This window comes from Brachypodium distachyon, chromosome 3 (assembly GCF_000005505.3).
Source record: "Brachypodium distachyon strain Bd21 chromosome 3, Brachypodium_distachyon_v3.0, whole genome shotgun sequence".
In the NCBI taxonomy this organism is placed as follows: domain Eukaryota; kingdom Viridiplantae; phylum Streptophyta; class Magnoliopsida; order Poales; family Poaceae; genus Brachypodium; species Brachypodium distachyon.
In genome coordinates this window covers 53077209-53095569 of record NC_016133.3, presented here as the reverse complement: position 1 = coordinate 53095569, position 18361 = coordinate 53077209, and the positions used below count along the sequence as shown (strand labels likewise).

Here is an 18361-nt window from a genome sequence, read left to right as displayed (position 1 = left end):
TTAGAATCACACCTCTGCTGTCTAAGCAGGAAGCACGTAGCACACCGTTTTTAATTATTTCTTACTGGGCTGTTTTTTTCTTTTTTTGAAATCGTACTTGGCTGAAATAGCCATTCTGTTTTGCTCGGCCTACCATGGCCCATTCAGTGTAAACTGGACGAGGCATAGGGAGCGGCGTTCTGGCCCGAGGGAACAAGTGCTTCAGCATGAACAGAAAGTTCGCACAAAGTCACAAACACACATTGATGACCCCCCATTGATAATCATATCATGTTCCTCTAAAAAAAAGATAATCATATCATGTAAGAGTAAATAAAAAAATTCCGTAAAAGATGTTGCTTGCATGCCGCCGGCCTTGTCCTTCCAGCAAAAATCTGTACATATTTATACCTGGCTACTAGCTATTTACTGTTCACATCACCAATTGGCAATTGTGCAATGTAATGTACTCATGTAATCGAATATTGAAGAAATCTCGAGGAAAGGGAAGCATGGATCGGTCACGAGAGCACCGTCTTGAGCTTGTAGTTCTTAACGACGGCGCTGTACACGACGAAGTTGAGCGTGCACAGGGCAGCCATGGTCCAGAAGAAGTAGTCGAGGTGGCCCTCGTTGAGGTCGTCGGAGATCCATCCGGGTCTTCCCCCGGTCGCCGTGAAGGCCTCCACGACGGCGTAGATGAAAGAGCTCATGTAGCTCCCCAGCGCGATGGTGAGCAGCGCGAGCGACGTGCACATGCTCTTCATGGTGTCCGGCGCCTCTCCGAAGAAGAACTCGAGCTGCGCGATGTAGCAGAACACCTCCCCGCCGGCCAGGAAGAAGTACTGCGGCAGCTGCCACGCGATGCCGATCTGCTCCCCGCGCGAGGCGCCGTCGAGCCGCTTCATCTCCACTAGCGCCGCCACGGCCATGGTGAGCGCCATCAGGAGCCGCCCGGCGCCCATCCGCTGCAGCTGCGACGGCTCGCCAGAGAAGCCCCTGAGCGCCGGCACGATCGCCTTGTCGTAGAGCAGCACCCACGTGAGGACGCAGAGCACCTCGAAGGAGCCCAGCGACGCCGCCTGCACGGGCACCGACAGGACGGTCGTGTCCATGGCGCTGCCCTGCTGCACGAACGTGGTGTTCATCTGCGAGTAGGCCGAGGACACGACGACGCTGGTGACCCAGACCGGGAGCAGCCGCAGCAGGATCTTGAGCTCCTCCACCTGGGTCACGGTGCAGAGCTTCCACGAGCTGCTAGCCCCCTCCTCCGACACCACGATGGCCGCCTTGTCGAGGAACGTGAACTCGCTGGTGTGCGCGATCTTGGGCCGGGACGAGTCGAGCTTCTCGCTGGCCTCGTGTAAGAGTCTGGCATCGGTCGGCACCTTTAGGCTGGCCTTCCTGCAGGCCGCGGCGAGCACCTGGCAGAGGCTCTTGAGCGGGGTGCCGGTGGGCATGCGGCGCTTGTACAATGGCGTGGCGAGAACGAAGGCGGCGAAGGCGAGCGCGATGCAGGCCGTGGCGATGCCGAAGCCGAGGCCCCAGCTGACGTTCTGCTGGATCCACACCAGGAACACCCCGCAGATGATGGGGCCGAAGTCGACGCAGAGGTAGAACCAGCTGAAGAAGGACGCCTTGCGCTCCGCGTTGTCTTCGTCGTCGAACTGCTCCGCCCCGAACGGCAGCAGCGAGGACCTGATGCCGCCGCTCCCGATCGCCACCAGGTACAGCCCCACAAACGCCACGGTCTGCGAGCTCACCACCGACGAGATGCCGCTGCTGGCGCCGGCGCACGAGGCGCCGGCCGCGCACAGCGCCGTGGTGGCGGCTGCGGCTGCCGGGAGGAAGGCGGAGAAGGTGATGAGCATCATGCCGAGGAGGTAGACGGCGAGGGAGATGAGGATGGTGTTGTAGTTGCCCCAGAAGGTGTCGGCCATGACGGCGCCGAACATCGGGGTCAGGTAGCTCGTCCCGAACCACGTGGTGACGTTGGACGCGCTCGCCAGGTTGCTGCCGTGGAGGACCGTCTCCAGGTACACCACCAGGTTCGTCGAGATGCCGTTGAACGCCGTGCTCTCAAGGCACTCGAACCCTGCACCACACCGAGTTGCAAACCTTCAGCTCACATGATCACAAACTACTTGATTTACGCTCCTTTTTTGTGCAGATGATCATAATCTGTGCTGCACTCGATGTTTCGCAATGCTCACCTAGAATTACTGCTGGTGCCTTGCTGCCGCTGCGCTTCTTGTGCTTCAGGAGGGGCACTTGCAGGCTGTCCTCTTGGGTCTTTGGCCCGTAGCTCTGTAACAGAGAAAGATTGCAGAAAATGTTAGCAACCAGAACAAGAGCAGAATCTGCAATCTGCACCCTTTATTCTTAGGATGCATTCGTGTGGAGTATTTGTGGATGTCATTAGCCTAATCAAGTGCATTAATTTGCTTGTCTGGTTAGGTCGATCGGAGATAAGTAATCAACCACCGTTACCTCGGGCAGGAGCGGCGCGCGCTCGCCTCTCTCCATGGCGTCCATGTCACCGCCGGTCGATATGTGAATGTGATGGATTCTCAAGTAACCTGCCGGCGGGCGGCGGACGAATCGAGCTGCTAAGCTTAGCTTGCCTTTTTCCAGTGAACTCTAGCTCGCTCTGCTCTTCTCTGCTCTGCTGCGGTGCAATGGTGCCAAAGCTGCGAGACAGCCAGCCGCTTATACAGCGACGCACGCGGGCGGATAAGTTGGTGAACCAGACAGAAAGAGAAGGATATCAAACCATTGTTATCGGCGCACGAATGCTTCAAAGCAATGGGTCTAACCAAACCAAATTATCCAGTGGCGGATTAATACTCAAAATCCCAGAGTATAGTATCATAAACTCCCACAAACAACACATGCGTGCGCTGCCGCAGTTCTTCTCGGTCGCAAGGACTCAGAGAAGCCGGAAGTTTCCGTGCAGTAGGTGGCTTATGTGCTAGTACCAAGTGCTAACTGCATGCAGCTACGCATCAGTCAGTCTTCAGTCTCCCCTGGCGCGCCAGCCGGTGTGCGTGCCATGTCGGATTGTGCATATAGCTTTAATTAATCTTGGCACGGAAACGTGGCGGTTTTACTTGGTGGTGGCCGGGCCGGGAGGGGGACTGAACTTGGCATGTCGCCAAGTTGGGGATTCAATTCAAAGGACCAGGAAAAGGAGTCAGGCTAGCCGGGTCGATGTCCTGCGGTAGGTGCCAAGAGGAGAGGCTGATTGCCACCGTTAAGGCAGAATCGTAGATTCAGTCAAGGCAGAATTGTGACAGGTCAAACTTCTCGTCGGATAATTGCCAATGTTGTGCGAATTGTGATCTTCTTGAAACCTACGTATCCTTTTATTGCAGTTCGGTGGATACAAGTTCTTATGTGCCATGATAGTAGTAACGAAGATGTTAACTGGAGACAGATGTCAGTCAGAGTGTGCTGAAGATTGCACGATGCATTTGCGAAAGTCCCTTGAGGCAAAGGAACTGTATGCACTTTCCTGGACGGTAATCACAGCTTTGAAGTCATGCATCTGATCAGTTCACCTAGGAGTCAGGCTAAGTGAAGTGTGGAAATAAAGGATTCTTCCTAGTTCCTTTTTGCCTTTTCACCTCACTTTGGTCTCAGCATGTGCAAATTTAGGAGAGCTCCTTGCTGCTAAAGAAGCTCCGTCATGCGTCAGGACTAGTGCGATTCAATCACGAAGTGAAGTTCTTAAGCTCCCCTTTAATCACAACCTGCAAAGTTAATTTGGAGTTGGGTACATGTGGTAATCGGTTTGCAGTTTGCAGTTGCACAACATACGGTTCTGGCCACCTGGCCAAGCCGTTAATGAATTGTTTGTTCTTCACGCGTTGGTAAAATTGACTCCATCCCTGTTTCCCATTCTTTTAAACTAAGCAAGAACTTTCTTTTTCAGGCTAGCCTAAATGGTTAGGATTACGTACTAGACGCAAAACGCTCCTTCTGAAGATGTCCACGGAATTTGTAATGCATCTAACTGTTTCAACGCCCTTATAAAAATGCAGACATATACCCCTTGTATCAAGTTAATTGTGATGACGATAATTGAAGTTGGTAAGAAGAGAAGAAAGTCAAGAAGCTCATGTAACAATGTTCTGTTTTTCTTCCAACATGGACAAACTTACCAACTCGGAGGTGACGTGAATCGGTGAAGTTTGGACATGTCATATTTACCATTATAGACCTTGTGTTCAGAATCATCTGTATGAACAAATAACACGTGGCACGAGAAACCAGGTAATCAATGAATGTGTTGAAGGGTGAAAATTGTCTGGTGCCAATGCATGATTCATAGTCTTTGGTCTCTAGGTTAAACCCTCACCAGTTTAAGTGAAACTTGGGATTTTGGTCACAGTGCCATTCCTATTTTTGCGTTTGTCCAGCGTGATCTGAAGCCAAAAGGGAGCTAGTAAAACTGATAAGACCCCGCAAAAAAAAAACTGATAAGAGGATTACAGCTGCACGTGGTGTAAGTCAGATGTCAACAAGACCAGGATTATTGACAGTTTCTTGTCATGCCCTCGCAATTCCCCTTCTATTCTGCGCGGTCATCAGTAGCCAAATTATTTGTGGAATTCGTCTTTGAGTTTTTAGTTTCCATGGAGCAATCAGAGAACTAATTTGCAGACATCTAGGAATTTTACCTACTCCCTCTGTGCAACAAAAAAAAAAGATGTCTCAAGTTTGTCAAAATTTAGATATATGAAAAGATGTCTCAAGTTTGTCAAAATTTAGATGTATCTAGACATGACTTAGTGTATAGATGCATTCAAATTTAATCGAAGTTAAGACGTCTTTTGTTGGACGGAGAAATAGTATTTTTTTTCGGGTATAGTTTATGCAACTTCTAGTCTTGCCTCCACGAACCGGTTTGGTACAGCTAGTTCCTGTACGTTAATCTTACCAAAACCCAACCACACCCAGATGATTAATCTATTCTGTATTTGAATTTGACCCAAGATATCATCCTTGAAAAGTTGGTGAATATGAAAAGCAGGCAAGTAGCCATCAACAGGCATGGAAGAATACCAAGGACAATAAAAGAAAACGAAGAGGGCCGGGGGTGCATCTCAGATTGGACTGATTTATTTTGGATAAATTGACCTTGTCCTGGTATGCATGGCAACAGTGTTCACCAACTCCAGCTGACACAAATCATAATCACCTAACTAATGTTTGAATATCCTTCCCTGGAGTATCTGCACTTATGCAGATCATTATACTTTGAGTTGAGGGACGATGTGGAACATGGCGCATGGATATCCATACTTGCATCAAAACGGTACAAGCATAAAATTCAGAAAGTAAGCAGTTCAAAGATAGGTACTGCTAGGGCGAAGTAACAGAGGAAGCCGCAACTTTATGCGCATCACGTGCTCAGCTCGCAGCTGCGTGCCTCGGCGTTCGGCGACCGGTACAGAGGTGAGGACGAGGCATCTAAAAAAGAACAGAGCAGAAACATAGGTTTGGGCCTTGGGGCTTTGTGGGTGCAAAAGAAGATGAAGACACTCCCCTCTTTCCACAACTTGGTGACATAAATTATGAATGCATGTGTGTTCTTACAAAGATGAAATATCCTCGTTATTCAGATTCGGAAACAAGCGGGGGCATACTCTGCTGATGACAAGAAAATAATAATAATAAGAAGAAGAAATCTCGCGTCGCCTCTCCCGCGGGCGGTTCGGGGGAACCTAGCGCCACCGCCGCCACACGCCCCTCCCCTCTCCCCCCTCGCTGCCACCCGAGGCTGCCGCCGGCGAAGCCTGGGCCGTGGCCAACGACGGTGGCGGCAAGGCTTGCTTCGGGCGGCGCGTGCGGTGGCGAGGAGCGGCACGGCTGCGGGAGGGGCGGCGGTCTCCGAGGCGGTGTTGACGGCATCAGAGGCGTCTGAGTGCGGGGTGGGCTGCTGCTTGCGGTGGCGAGAAGCGTTCGGTGGCAGGGTGCTCGAGACGGTGGCGGTGGCTTGGATCTGGCCCCCTTCGGGCCAGGATCTGAGCCCAGTCCACGTGGTCTACGACCGGGAGGGCGGCGATGTGGTCTCTGACAGTGCTGCTGTTGTGGATGCCGTTGCTTTGCTCGGGCCCGATCTGGGCCTAGGCGAGCGGCGGCGCATCGCGGGCCGATTGGGGGAGGTTGTTGCCAGTGGTGGTGCAAGCAGGCTAGTCGGTTTTGGGTGGTGGGTGGCGTGGCAGTGCCAAGCGAAAGCCATGCTTCCGATCGCTGACCGGGGTCGACAGCGGTGACGTCCGCGGGCGCCATCACCTTCTTTGGGGTGTTGTTGGTGTTGTCTCCTCCATCCATTCCCAAGGTGAGCTCCGGGGGAAACCCTAGGTTCTTTCGGACAAGACGCTGGCGGCGCTCGGCGTCGTTCCCCTTGTTGAAGGCATCGTTCTTGGAGTTGACGCTGGCTGATGGGACCGGTGGATAGGAGGCTTGGGGTCGCGATGTGTGGCGGGAGTTCGTGGGCGTCTTCTGTGGCATTGACGATGGTGTTGAGCAAAGTTCAGCCTGCGGCGATGGTCTTGGTAGTTGGTACTTCCGGCGTGTCCGCTGACTCTCGAAGGTTGGGTTTACTTTGTCGCTAGGGGGTCGGAGTCGCCAGCTCAGAGGAGTGTTCACGTGATGACAATGACTTGGTGATGGGTGGTCTATTCTTGGAGGTCTTGTTCGGCTCAAGCCTCGCATATTTGCCCTTTTGACGCTCATCACCAGATCGGCGCCTCTTGGTCGCTTGCAAGGGTGGACGACTGTTTGGCATGAGCCGACGCGAGCTTACGTGACTTCTGGGGCAGGGACCCCGTTCTTGGTCATTGGTGGGGGTCGGAGTTGCCGGCTCAGGAGGAGTGTTTGTGTGATAATGATGACTTCTGCTTGTGAACTCAACGGCAACTTTCTTTTAGCGGTCGGCCCGTTGTAACGTTTTTGTCCGGTTTTCCGTAATTAACTGGGCGACTCTCTTCCTCTTAATCAATGGATTGAGTCCTTCGAACTCCGGTTCGAAAAATAATAAGAAAAAATGAATCACGTGTACAGTCAGGCTAGTTCAAAATTTTCACGTGAGGGACTTTTTTTTTTGTTTGACCGACTGTCTCGATCCATACTTGTCTCTTGTACCAAAGAACAAGGGATCACTCATCACTCTGCATGGAAAACGGGCGCGCTACTGAAAGAAGTATGTTCAGCATCTATAAACACAAATCATGTATTTTCAGGCTGTTACAGCGTAGGCGGAGTTTCCAGAACTTGTATTGGTGTGGTACTGGAAAGCAAAGAAAGTTAAACAGAGAAAATTGTTCGTGTGAAGTGATCATGTCCGGTCTTTACAACTTGTAGGCAAATGTAGGAGGTGGGTATTTGCAAAATAAATAGGCCCGGTGGTGAACGGTTTCGTCTCAGCTTAGATATGGAGTCTCATACAATCATCCGCAAATTTGTACTGAAATCAACAATCGAAACGGCACAAGATGGCCTATGACAAAAATCGCCAACCTCCGAACAACTAACATGCAATTCAGATCAGCAAACGAGTCTCCCTGCAGTAGGGCCTCGTCTAAAGGGCCAAACTGAAATACTGAATGCATACTCCGAAAAGCAGCAAACATTCAATTCGCATCAGCAAACGGGTCCCTGTCGCAAGGACTCGAAAGGACCAAAGTGCAAACTTATGTAGCAAAAAGTTATTTTAACATTTGGCAGGGGCCGCGCGAACGCGTACCCCCTCTACCACAAATTATGACGTCCACTCTCCCACTTGGGGAGATGGTAAGCCAGCGCACCCACCATGTGCAATGTGGGCCCCTAGCCTAGGCCATGACCCTTCATGATCGGCCATAGACCCCGTCCAGGTAAGTATGTTGCAACGATGGCCTATGCCCTCATTTTATAGCGGCCGCAGCCTCCGCTATCTCCGTGAACGAGCGATGTGGTACTAAACCAAGCGCCTCGCGTGCTGCTATGTGTTGCTGCTGCTGGCGAAATTCCAACCGGCAATATATATGGGCCGACATGATGACCAGCCAGGCTCCTCGTTGAATTGGACTCTGCATCAGCCCATTTATCATGTTTTCCAGTCTGATACATACTCCGATGCACGTTTCTTTGCCACCAGGTTAATGAAACGAACCTGTGGGCCTTTTGCGTCGTCAAAAGAAAAACGTGGGCCTTTTGCGAGACCAATTTGTGCTACGCTACTCAAAAAAAAAAATCTGCTACAGTAGAGTGCAGGACACGCGATTGCGGGGGCGTTGCAAAATTGTCCGACACGGCATACACAGACTAGTGCTGGTACTGTTCTGGTAAAAAAAAAGACTATTGTTGTTACTACAACGCTCGACCCACCCGGCAGAGGATTTAAAACTAGCATCACACTAGTCGGCGATGATCTCTACTCAAGGGCATATAAAGCTTGACCGATCGAGAAAAAGATTCAGATGGCATGTGTCTCATGTCTGTTGGCTTTTCTTTGACTTGTCCGCAGGCCGTAAAGGGGGAAGGACTTGCCAGTACTGTTACGGATGGCGACGATTTCCAGGCCCGGCCCCCCCACACAACAAAACGAAGAAAGCAGAAAGAAGAAAGGTTTGTGACAGTGATGCATGCATGGTGTGCAAGATACTAAACAGTACCACTAGCAGTTATAGCACTTAGCGCACCATATTAGCATCGCAACTGTGTGTCGGGTTTTGTTGGATTCTGGAAGAGCATGCATGTGACTCTGAGACAGGATAAACATCATGCTTGCTGCAGCAAAAACTCTTTGTTACTCATATTATTTCATGCACGGGCATGCAGTTAATGATGTGTAAGTACAAATTAAACTGTCAATCAATCCGTGGTTCATCGGATCGATATTGTTGAAGTATAAGTGGACTGCCTACTCCCTTCCATCCGATCGGTCTCTTGGTTGCGTTGGCTAGTGCTGAAGCTCTTAATGGTATCATTGCGACGCATTTTCGATCCATTTTTAGGCCTGCGGGAGCCACATGTGAGAAAGGTGTTGAAGTATAAGTGAATTGCGTAATCTCTTCTGTCAGATCGGTGTTTTGGTTGGTTAGCCAGCCCACGAACCTCTCCAGATACGAACAAAGGAAAAGGAAAAGACATAAAGGTTCTTGCCCAGAAGCAAGCTACGAGCGCACTGCACGTCGTACGGAGTAGATTTCAACCTGCTTCTCGGAAGAAAAAAAACGACGCACGTAGGCACGACCGAGGGAACAGGTGCAATGCTCCGCGAACAGAGCCAGGGCCGGGGCAGTAAATAATGCATTTCCTTGCATGCAGCAGCTGGGAGACAAAAGTATGCACCATGCTTGCAAACCCGGCCAACATATTTCCTTCCTTCTCATGCAAGCAAGGAGTACGGCCAGCAGCACTTGTTCTCACACTTTTCTCTTCTTCAGATTCTCAGCACAGCCAGGCGTGACACTATTCAGCCCGCTGAGCTAGAGAGAGGTCACATCGATCTAGCTAGTGCACTTCCTATAAAACAGTTGCTACAACATAAGCTTTCTGTCACGTCTCGAAGTACATGTCTTTAACTACGTGATTCCTCTCATCAGTCCCTTTCGATCGCCAAGCACAAAGAATACAATGTTCTGTTAGATAACAGTGCATTAATTAGATGCATACGTATGTACTACACTCAGTAAATGGTGTCTACCTACAAATTAAAGGAAAATGTTTATATGTAGATCATCTCTGCTTGAACAAAATCATAATCTCAAAGACTCAAACACATTTTTCTTGCTCTTGCTATTGTCATTCAGGGTTATTTCAAACTATAGCTGGCTAGCTAGAGATCAAACGTGTGTTGTTTTGCATTGATGCACGTACGTACGCCTGCTGGTATATGTTTCGAAGTAACTATTAATATCATCATAAACCTCTCTGCACCTTGCTCAAACGAGCTCCCTGCGTGCAGAAGCAGTAGCAGTAACGGCTAGCACTAGCCTGCAGGCGCCCAGTCCAGCACGAACGGATCCAGCTGCAAGTCCTTGTTGTCTACTGCCTGCTTCTCCTTGTCAGGCTCGCCACCTTGCCTGCAGGTCTCCATGTACTCCGCGGAGAAGATGAGGCTGACGGGGTCCGAGTCCAGCTCCGTGAGGTCGGCGAAGAAGTCGTCGTGGTGGCCGCCGCCGCCGGCCTGACTCTGATCAGGTATCATCGGCCTGTAGCAGCTCTGGCTGAACATCTGCTGCAGGAGATGGTCATCCAACAACGTGGCAGCTGAAGTGTCATCGCCTGCTGCCTCTTCTTTCACGGCCGCCGGAGGGGCGCTTGTGGTGGTCGTGCTCGAGGCGGCAGTTTGAGGATGATCTCTTGGTTCTGCCTTGGCGATGATGGGCTTCTGCTGCCGCGAGCTGGAGTTTTTCTTGGAGGAATTAGCTGCTGCGGTGGTGTTGCTGCTGTTCTTGGCGTAGTGGGAGCGCGTGGAGCCGGCGAGCACGTTGCGCTGGGTCGGCCACGGGTGGTTGTGCTCCGAGGTGTAGGTGATGACCAGCGTGTTGGGGTCCGTCCGGCTGCGCTCCACTTGCTTCCGTGCCGGGCACCCTTTCGAGCTGCTGCATCTGTAGTACCCTCTGAGCATGACATGCATGATAAATCAGAAATTTGTACAGCTCTGGACTCTGGAGCTAGCGTTATAGATAAGTGCGTGAATTTTCCAGATCACAGAGTTAATTAAGTTCAGCATGGGATTTAAGCAAATTAAACTAGGTTGGAACTTGTCTCGTGTTGGAAATTGTCTGATGTAAAAATCGTCCGTTGTCCCCATCTGCTAAAGGGCATCGGACATACAGTGTTTCAAAATTTGTTTTCCCTCCCATCCTAAATTTTTGAACTTAAAAAAACGAACAGAATTTACGATCGGAGGAAATACAAAACATCATGGATGTAATACTCATACACACTTACGTAAAACATGCACAGATTCAGAACTGCATAATCTTCCCTAGCATATCGATCGAACTGGGAACAAGACAAGCAGGAGCATCAACTTTGGGAGATAAAAACTTGATCTATGGGCACTGGCGTTATAGCATTCAATATTTATAGGGTTAATTGGATCTATGCCATTATAATTTTCACCGGTTGGAAATATGCCATTACAAAAACTTGATTTGGAGAAATGCCACTCTAACCTTTTTATACTTCTATTCATGCCATTTTGTCCAATACCAGCACGTATGCCGTCTAAATACATATAGCCATAGCTCTATACGAACAATTTTTTCCCATCCCAAGTCAAACAGTTTTATTCATTTTATTCCCCACGCGTTCCTCATATCCCGTCCCCAATGGTGGACTCATATTACTATTTTATATTTTCTGTAATTTTTATAGATCTTTCTGAGAAGATTGAATTTTGGGCCAAATTTGAAAAAAAAAATTAACCTTTATGGCGCCGGTAAGACTCGAACGTACTGCTGAACGTTGTAAATATGGGTATTATGGTAAATACTGTTATACACGCTGAAATACATGTATTTTATGAACACTTATTGGTCTTAAGTGGGCAGAATGGCATTGATAGAGGTATAAGAAAGTTAGAGTGGTATTTCTCCAAGTCAAGTTTTTTGTAATGGCATATCTCCAACAAGTGAAATAGAGAGTGGCATAGATCCAATTAACCCTATTTATAATGGCCACACATAAAGAATAAAATTAATTAATAACCAAAGATAAGGCATACCATTTTTAATTTGTATGTTGTTATCTTTTTAGAACTTTGTGAGTATGTATGTCATGATAAAAAAACTGGAAAAACTTTTAAGAGAATGTTAAGAGCTTATTACGAGTATTATTTAGATGAATAGGCGTATGTATAACATAGGGCATCAATCATACAACCAAGGACTTAATAATCATTCCAAAATTTGTTTTGAAATAATAAGCCATTAATAGACTAGAAGGACTTGATAAAATATAATCCTTTGATAGAACTACTATATATAATACAGATAAATTATAACTCAAATATTATTAATTAATTTCTGGTTATCTTTAGTACTCCCTCTATCTCATATTAAGTGACGAAATATTACATGTATCTAGACGCTTTTTGCCACATAGATACATCCATATTTGGGCAAATTTCAGTCACTTAATATGGGACTGAGGGATTAGTATATATTTTGCATGAATGGAATGAATTGCTTTGACAAGTAGTAATAATAAAGATATCACGAGGAGCCGGGGACCTCTCCCCTTTTCGGAAAAACCCCGATCGAGGAAGGGTTTAATTATTTTCTTTTCATTTTCCTGGTAATTTTTTGTTAATTTGTCCATTCAACACATTATACTTTTAATAAGAAAGCAAATTTGAGAGTGATCAAGAGGTTTTCCAGGAGATAAAGAAAGAGCCTTTTGAAATGCACTCAACATTATTGTTTGAACTACATGTACGTACAATTAATTGGAGATATCAAGTTGAAGGACAAAGTAGTAAATAAATCTCCGAGAATGAAAAGAAAAGAACAATGCAGCACTAGCTTCCCCACTTCCCAATTGCAATATATGTAATCTTAGGCTTATCATATACTCCGTATGTGCTTCCACAACTAATAAACAGGTAGAACAAATACTTGAAAGAAAAATAAATGAGGAATCCTTTTGGGTTTGGGTGTTAATTAAGTTCCCTCTCTTGATTGAGGAGGGGGGATCTATAGTACAGTACGGAGTAGTGTGTTAGAGTTTGAACATGTTCTCACTACGATTACATGATTAGCGCAATTCATTACAGCACACATACCATGAGTCCATGATGAATATAAGCAAGCTAGTGCATAGAGAAATTAATGTGATTGGCGCAGTCATGTATATGCAGTACCTTGGGTAGGGGGAGCCTTTGATAGGCTTCTGACCATACTTCCTCCAAGCCCAGAGATCCGAAGGAACAACCTCTCCGGTGGTCCTCCCGGGTACTGCTGCTTCAGGTGCTGGAATGCATACCACCTTCCTTGATTGGTTCTTCCTGCATAAACACAAAACCGGCCACCTCCTTAACTAAGCAATAATCCCCTGTCCACACAGAACTTAACTAATTTGAGCAATAGCAACCACATGCATGCATGTGTTTGTTGATCATCTCAATTCTGAAAAGAAAACTACCTAGGGTTTGCTATAATGATAAAGATGATAGGTCTTTGGCCTGGTTCCCTAGAGGCTAGAGGACAAAATTGTACGCATGATTGTTATACACAGTCTTATATATACTCCCACGCACATATAGGCATAGTAAAGAAAGTTTCTACACAAATTAATTTAACTTTTTCTTTGTTTACCCATAGCTACAAAATATTGCTGGCTTTGTCACAACCGAGAACTCTCGATCCTTACATTCTTGGGAGTTGCAGAATGAGGAAAAACTAGGCACGGCAGCAGGAAAATGGAACTGCAAGCTTTCCCTAAATTACGAATCTTGAACAGTTCCTCCACGACATGGAGCTCCATGCTTAATTACACTTGTCGGGAGATGGAAAGCTGTGTATATATATCTAGAAATCAAATCAATCAAGACATGTTCATGGCAGTGATCATGAATTAATCTGTGTAGATCTGACTGACTGACTGACAGGTGACAGCTAGCAAGCTAACGACGTACGGGTGCCCATTGAAGCCGAACCTGCGCTTGGTCCCGCCGCCCGCGCTACGCGGGGAGGACGACATCTGCAGTCCTCTGACGCCATCGAACGGACACAGCCCTTGCCCGGCGGCCATCGGCCCGCCGAGCTTCACCGCGCCACGGCCCATCGTCGCGTACGGCCCAATCGGCATCATGTGATGATTCCTCATGTCCAACGGCCCACCAGCTCCGCCGCCGGTGGCACCGGCAGGCTCAACGTAGTTGCCGACCCCGACCTTGGCGTCCATGGCGTCGTGGGCAAGGGCGTCGAAGAAGTCGGCGGCGGCGCTGCCGGAGGAGGAGGGATAGTCGGTGCTGCAGCTGCTGAAGGGGTCCTGGAGGCCGGAGAAGGGATCGAAGGCGCTCGGCCCGGCGCCGTCCGAGGCCACCGACGACTGGATCGTCGGCGCGAAGAGACGAGTCGGGGACTGGAGACGCCACTCTGTGGCCGTCGATGGGAGATCGGCGGCGTCGACGGGCGGCATGGCGCCGCCGGCTCGGAGGATGTCGGTGAGGTCTCCGGCGGGCTGCTGCTCGCCCGCCTCCAGCCTGTGCAAGAAGTAGTCGCACATGACTGCCTTCCGCTTCACCCTCTCTCGTAGAGTCGTGCTGTCTAGGTATATATGCGGACAGTACCACCTAGCAAGCTAGCTAGTCCGTGGCTCCGTGCTTCTTCTTGGACGATATTCACCAACACGAACTCAAGGGCTAGCTCTAGCTTGGGCTGTATTTTTAGCTCGATTGGTTAGAGCTAGCTTGTTAATTTGTTTTTGAGGATGGGAGAAGATGGGTACGTCGACGAGATGAGAGAGAAGAGAAGGGAGACTGTCTTCTTTTCTTTGAGAGAGAGAGGGAGAGAAATGAAGGCCGGATGGCGTGTGCTGTGGTCTTGGCCTGGCTCCCTAGAGGACAAAATTGTCTGCGGAGAAGAGAGAAGAAACTGGGAGTGTCGATTGAGACTCGATTCGATAACTGTTCTTTACTCCTTTCCCTCTGGAGAAGAAACACATATACACGGTGATTGATGGTGGTGGGAGATCGAGGTCGCTGACTTCTTTTTCTCTCTGTCTCAGACGCGTAGTGTTCTCCACACGTAAAACAGCACTGACCAGGCCGGGCCCGGCCGGAGGCACGGTAAAGATCAACGGTCCGTGCTGCACGGTAAAAATCAGGTCAGGATTTCAGGACGACCGTCGTACCGCTGCTGCCGGCAGGCCAGGACCAAGAGTGCAAGCCATCTACGTAGTACACATCTCGATGACACACTGTGAACCACAGCGTCAAGTTTATTTTCTTGAAAATCTGATACTCCGTATACAACAGCAGGCTACTGCTTTGCCCAATAATAGGATATAAGTGATAAGAAAACAAAATGTGAAGTTTTGCGGTACGGTTCTTATAAAAATCAGGAGTTCTGTAATATTTACTCTTAATAAGTTACAGCTTCTTAAGAATGTCTAAGTGTCCCCTCTTAACTGTTCTTATCTCTCTGCCCTTGTGCATCAGTTCGATCTTACCGTACATCTCTAGTAAATAAAACCAAGATAGGAATACTACCCGCGTGAGTTTATTTGATCTGAGCAGTTTGACTCTAGCACGAACACAGTTCCGTTGATCGAGACTTGTGGAGTCAAGGGCCAAGACTCCATTAATTTATCGGCACATGCATGCATGCAAGTGAACTGATCGAACGCATCTTTTGAACGACGCCTGCATGATGCGTTTCTGAAATATTTTTATAGTGACAGATTTAGTTATTAGCTTCTACAGAACTACTAGCGTACTTCTTTTCCTTCCATTACGCTCTTCGATCTTACTCTATTACATATTAAAATCTGTCTGCCGGGAAGATTCCAAATACAAGGCAATTTCCAATTGGTCTCACAAAAATCATTTGATTCTCCTCACTTGCCGTAGCTAATACTAGCAGTACTGCTGCAATGTGCTACTTGTTCCTCTCTTGTGTTGCAACTTGCAAGTCGTCGGACCCAAAACAAAACGAAAAAAAAAGTTTCGAGCTTAATGGTATAAATTGGTAGGGTTAATCTGCCAGCACTTGTCCTTTTTACACGAATCACACTGACGGTGGTTACATTTTGATTAGTCGAGTACATCCATTATATTTTATACTCCCTCCGGCCGGTATTACTTGTCGAAATATTACATGTATCTAGACGTTTTTTAAACATAGATACATCCATATTTGAGCAAATTTGAGACACACGTAATATGTGTCGGAGGGAGTATATAAACCATGAAATCAGTTTTAATGAATGGCTAAAGAATCTTTGTATCAGTAGCAATATTGTTCAAATATATAGTCCGTACGGCGTACCAGTTAAATTACTCCAAGTGAATTATTTGCATGAAAAATTGTTGAATTCCACATGTGGCTATTTTTTTTGTAACCAACAGTTTAAAGCTGTCTAGCAAACAAAAGTTTCCTCGATAGAATGTCATCACGACAAGTAAGAACAAACAAAAAAAATCTAAAACATGTGCAACAGTATTTCGTTGCTGCATTTGGTACTCCCTCCGCTCAAAATAAGTGACGTAAATTTGTATAAGAATCTATACAATTCCACGTCACTTATACTGGGACGGAGGGAGTACTTTTCATTCGTGCCGGTACAGAGCTACAGAACATGCATGCCATATTGTGAAGTTTGAACGAGTATACACATATAACCCTTCAGAAATAATCAATCTGAATTTTCTGGTACGTACCAGATATGCTTCTTTTTGGTGACCAAGGAGGCAAGGAGAGAAGATGCCCCATTGCAACTGAAGACGTGGTATCTCAATAGTTAAACTAATGCCCGCGTGACGCATTCTACTACGTAGCGTATTACCGTCAGAGAGAGATCAGAAACAGATCTTGCAGACAAGACAAACAGATCAGAAACAGATCAAGCTAACTAAGGATGGTTTCACATGACACCGAATTAAACCCAAAGACTAGATTAATGCAACGCTAAGCTAGCGTCCTGTGTTTGAACGCCATAAATTAAATTGCGGGTGTACGGTGTGCCACCACTTGGCCATATGCAGATGCTCCAGCAGCTTCTTCTTCCAGTTCGTTAAAGATGAGCAAGGAATTCAAGATTTGTTTTCTCCAACTCCCCACGTCCATTCCATGTGTTTTCAAAATATCTAGCACCATCTCACTTGCTAGCTACCCTGCAGGCTAAGCATGCATGGAACGGAGTACGAAAGAAAACAAAATCTCTATCTTTCTCGTCAGTAGGATTCTCTGGTCGATGATGGAATAAGAAGCATCCCACGCCGATGTGCCACATCAATGCCTGCATACACAGAGGCGAAAACTAAGCCCCCGCTTGTATGTAGGGGGTGTCACTACTTGGAGCTTAAGCTATTGTTTAACTCATTTGATCAGTGTGTGTGTACACACTGTGTAGATCTGTACTTCCTTTGTGTGCTGGCCCCAAGCTAGAGACAAATAATACCCACCGATTCAGTGATCAGTGAGCTTTACGTTTTCACAAGTTGCTACTGCTAATTAAGTTCAAAATTGCATGTTGATGGCCAGATTGGGTGCCAGTGCATATCACGGTTATCTATCGAAGAAATGTGTCATGGAGTACAAAGCAAGGGTTGAATTTACGGCAAATTAATGCGTTATACGTAGTTGCTCTAAGCATTCACATATATTTGATCAAACCTCTTCACACATCCAAGAATCTTTCTTCCCTTTTCTACTTCATCAATTACAATTTGAGAGGAGTCACAGACTCGGAGTATTCTTCCTTTGTTCAAAAGAGAGAGATTCAGAGTTAGTTAGATCCAGAGATGGATCGACGCACGCGGCAGCGCCTGAGAGCACCACTACTATTTTCTGCAACAATAGGTACATACGAATCAAAATGACATGCGTGCAGAAGTATTTTTAGTCTGTACTTTGACCCGAACGTACGTGCATGCTTATCCTTACAAGCTATAACGATTGAGCGCGGGCTTATCTCTTAGGGTTATTAATTCAGTTACACGTCAGTTGCCAGATATGCTTATATCATCAATCAGTGGCGATATTTCAAAGAGAGAAAAAACCAGCAGCTAGTACTACCACATCTACTCCTTCGATGTACAATCAATATCCGATTAATTAATTGATCTGACGTCCATTATGAGGGAGTTGGATCAAAACTTCGTTAAGCCCGAATACGAAATCCTAGTAGCTGGCAAGCAAGCAAGCAGCAGACTCCTGCTTCCGATTCGATTCACAGTAACAGCAAGTTTCTTAGAGTTAATACAAAGTTGATAGTAAAAAGTTGAGACATAGATGGAGTAGTTAGTGGTGTACTCCAGTTGTGACCTAAATTACCCTAATGGAGTTAGATCCAACATATACAAGGACATTTACACTACAAGAGTAATAGCCCGTAGAGACACTTTTTAGACATTTCATAGAGATACTTATTTTCTCTACATTCAATGCAACATTTTGTAAAGACATTACATTATGTCTTTGTATTCATGTGCTAGAAAATATACATTGAAAAAATCATGTTGAAACCAATCATCAAACTGAAGACCTCAAGGAAACTACACGATCACCTAACCATCTCACCTCATACCAATTCTTGCTTATACTCCTAAAGAAATTATTATGAGTGGTCTACTAGATGTCTCAAACTTACTAAAAAGTCTGTACACAACATAAAATGTGTCTCAAATAGTGTTTTTAATCATACCATAAGGTCA

General features: G+C 47.0%; 2 protein-coding genes and 1 non-coding gene across 4 annotated transcripts; all 3 read right to left on the bottom strand.

Moving 5' to 3' along the window:
• Positions 1-242: 242 nt before the first annotated feature.
• Positions 243-2835, bottom strand: LOC100838903 (protein NRT1/ PTR FAMILY 8.3). The gene is made up of 3 exons (XM_003570112.4): positions 2470-2835; positions 2193-2286; positions 243-2074 (listed from the first exon to the last, which is right to left on the bottom strand). Exons 1-3 carry the CDS (start codon positions 2512-2514, stop codon positions 501-503), a joined length of 1713 nt encoding a protein of 570 aa, XP_003570160.1. The 5' UTR covers positions 2515-2835; the 3' UTR covers positions 243-500.
• Positions 2836-7709: 4874 nt separating this feature from the next.
• On the bottom strand, positions 7710-7870 carry LOC112272139. Its single transcript, XR_002965834.1, has one exon. It is a non-coding gene; the product is annotated as a U1 spliceosomal RNA (small nuclear RNA).
• A 1744-nt stretch (positions 7871-9614) lies between these two features.
• LOC100834721 (probable WRKY transcription factor 35) lies at positions 9615-14606 on the bottom strand. Of its 2 annotated transcripts, none has more exons than XM_024460527.1 (3): positions 13619-14606; positions 12845-12988; positions 9615-10595 (listed from the first exon to the last, which is right to left on the bottom strand). In XM_024460527.1, the coding sequence occupies exons 1-3, from the start codon at positions 14209-14211 to the stop codon at positions 9962-9964; spliced, it is 1371 nt and encodes a 456-aa protein (XP_024316295.1). In that variant the 5' UTR covers positions 14212-14606; the 3' UTR covers positions 9615-9961. The 2 variants fall into 2 exon arrangements, with proteins under 2 accessions (XP_024316295.1, XP_003572849.1); XM_003572801.4 differs by having other exon boundaries at positions 13640-14606.
• Positions 14607-18361: the final 3755 nt, after the last annotated feature.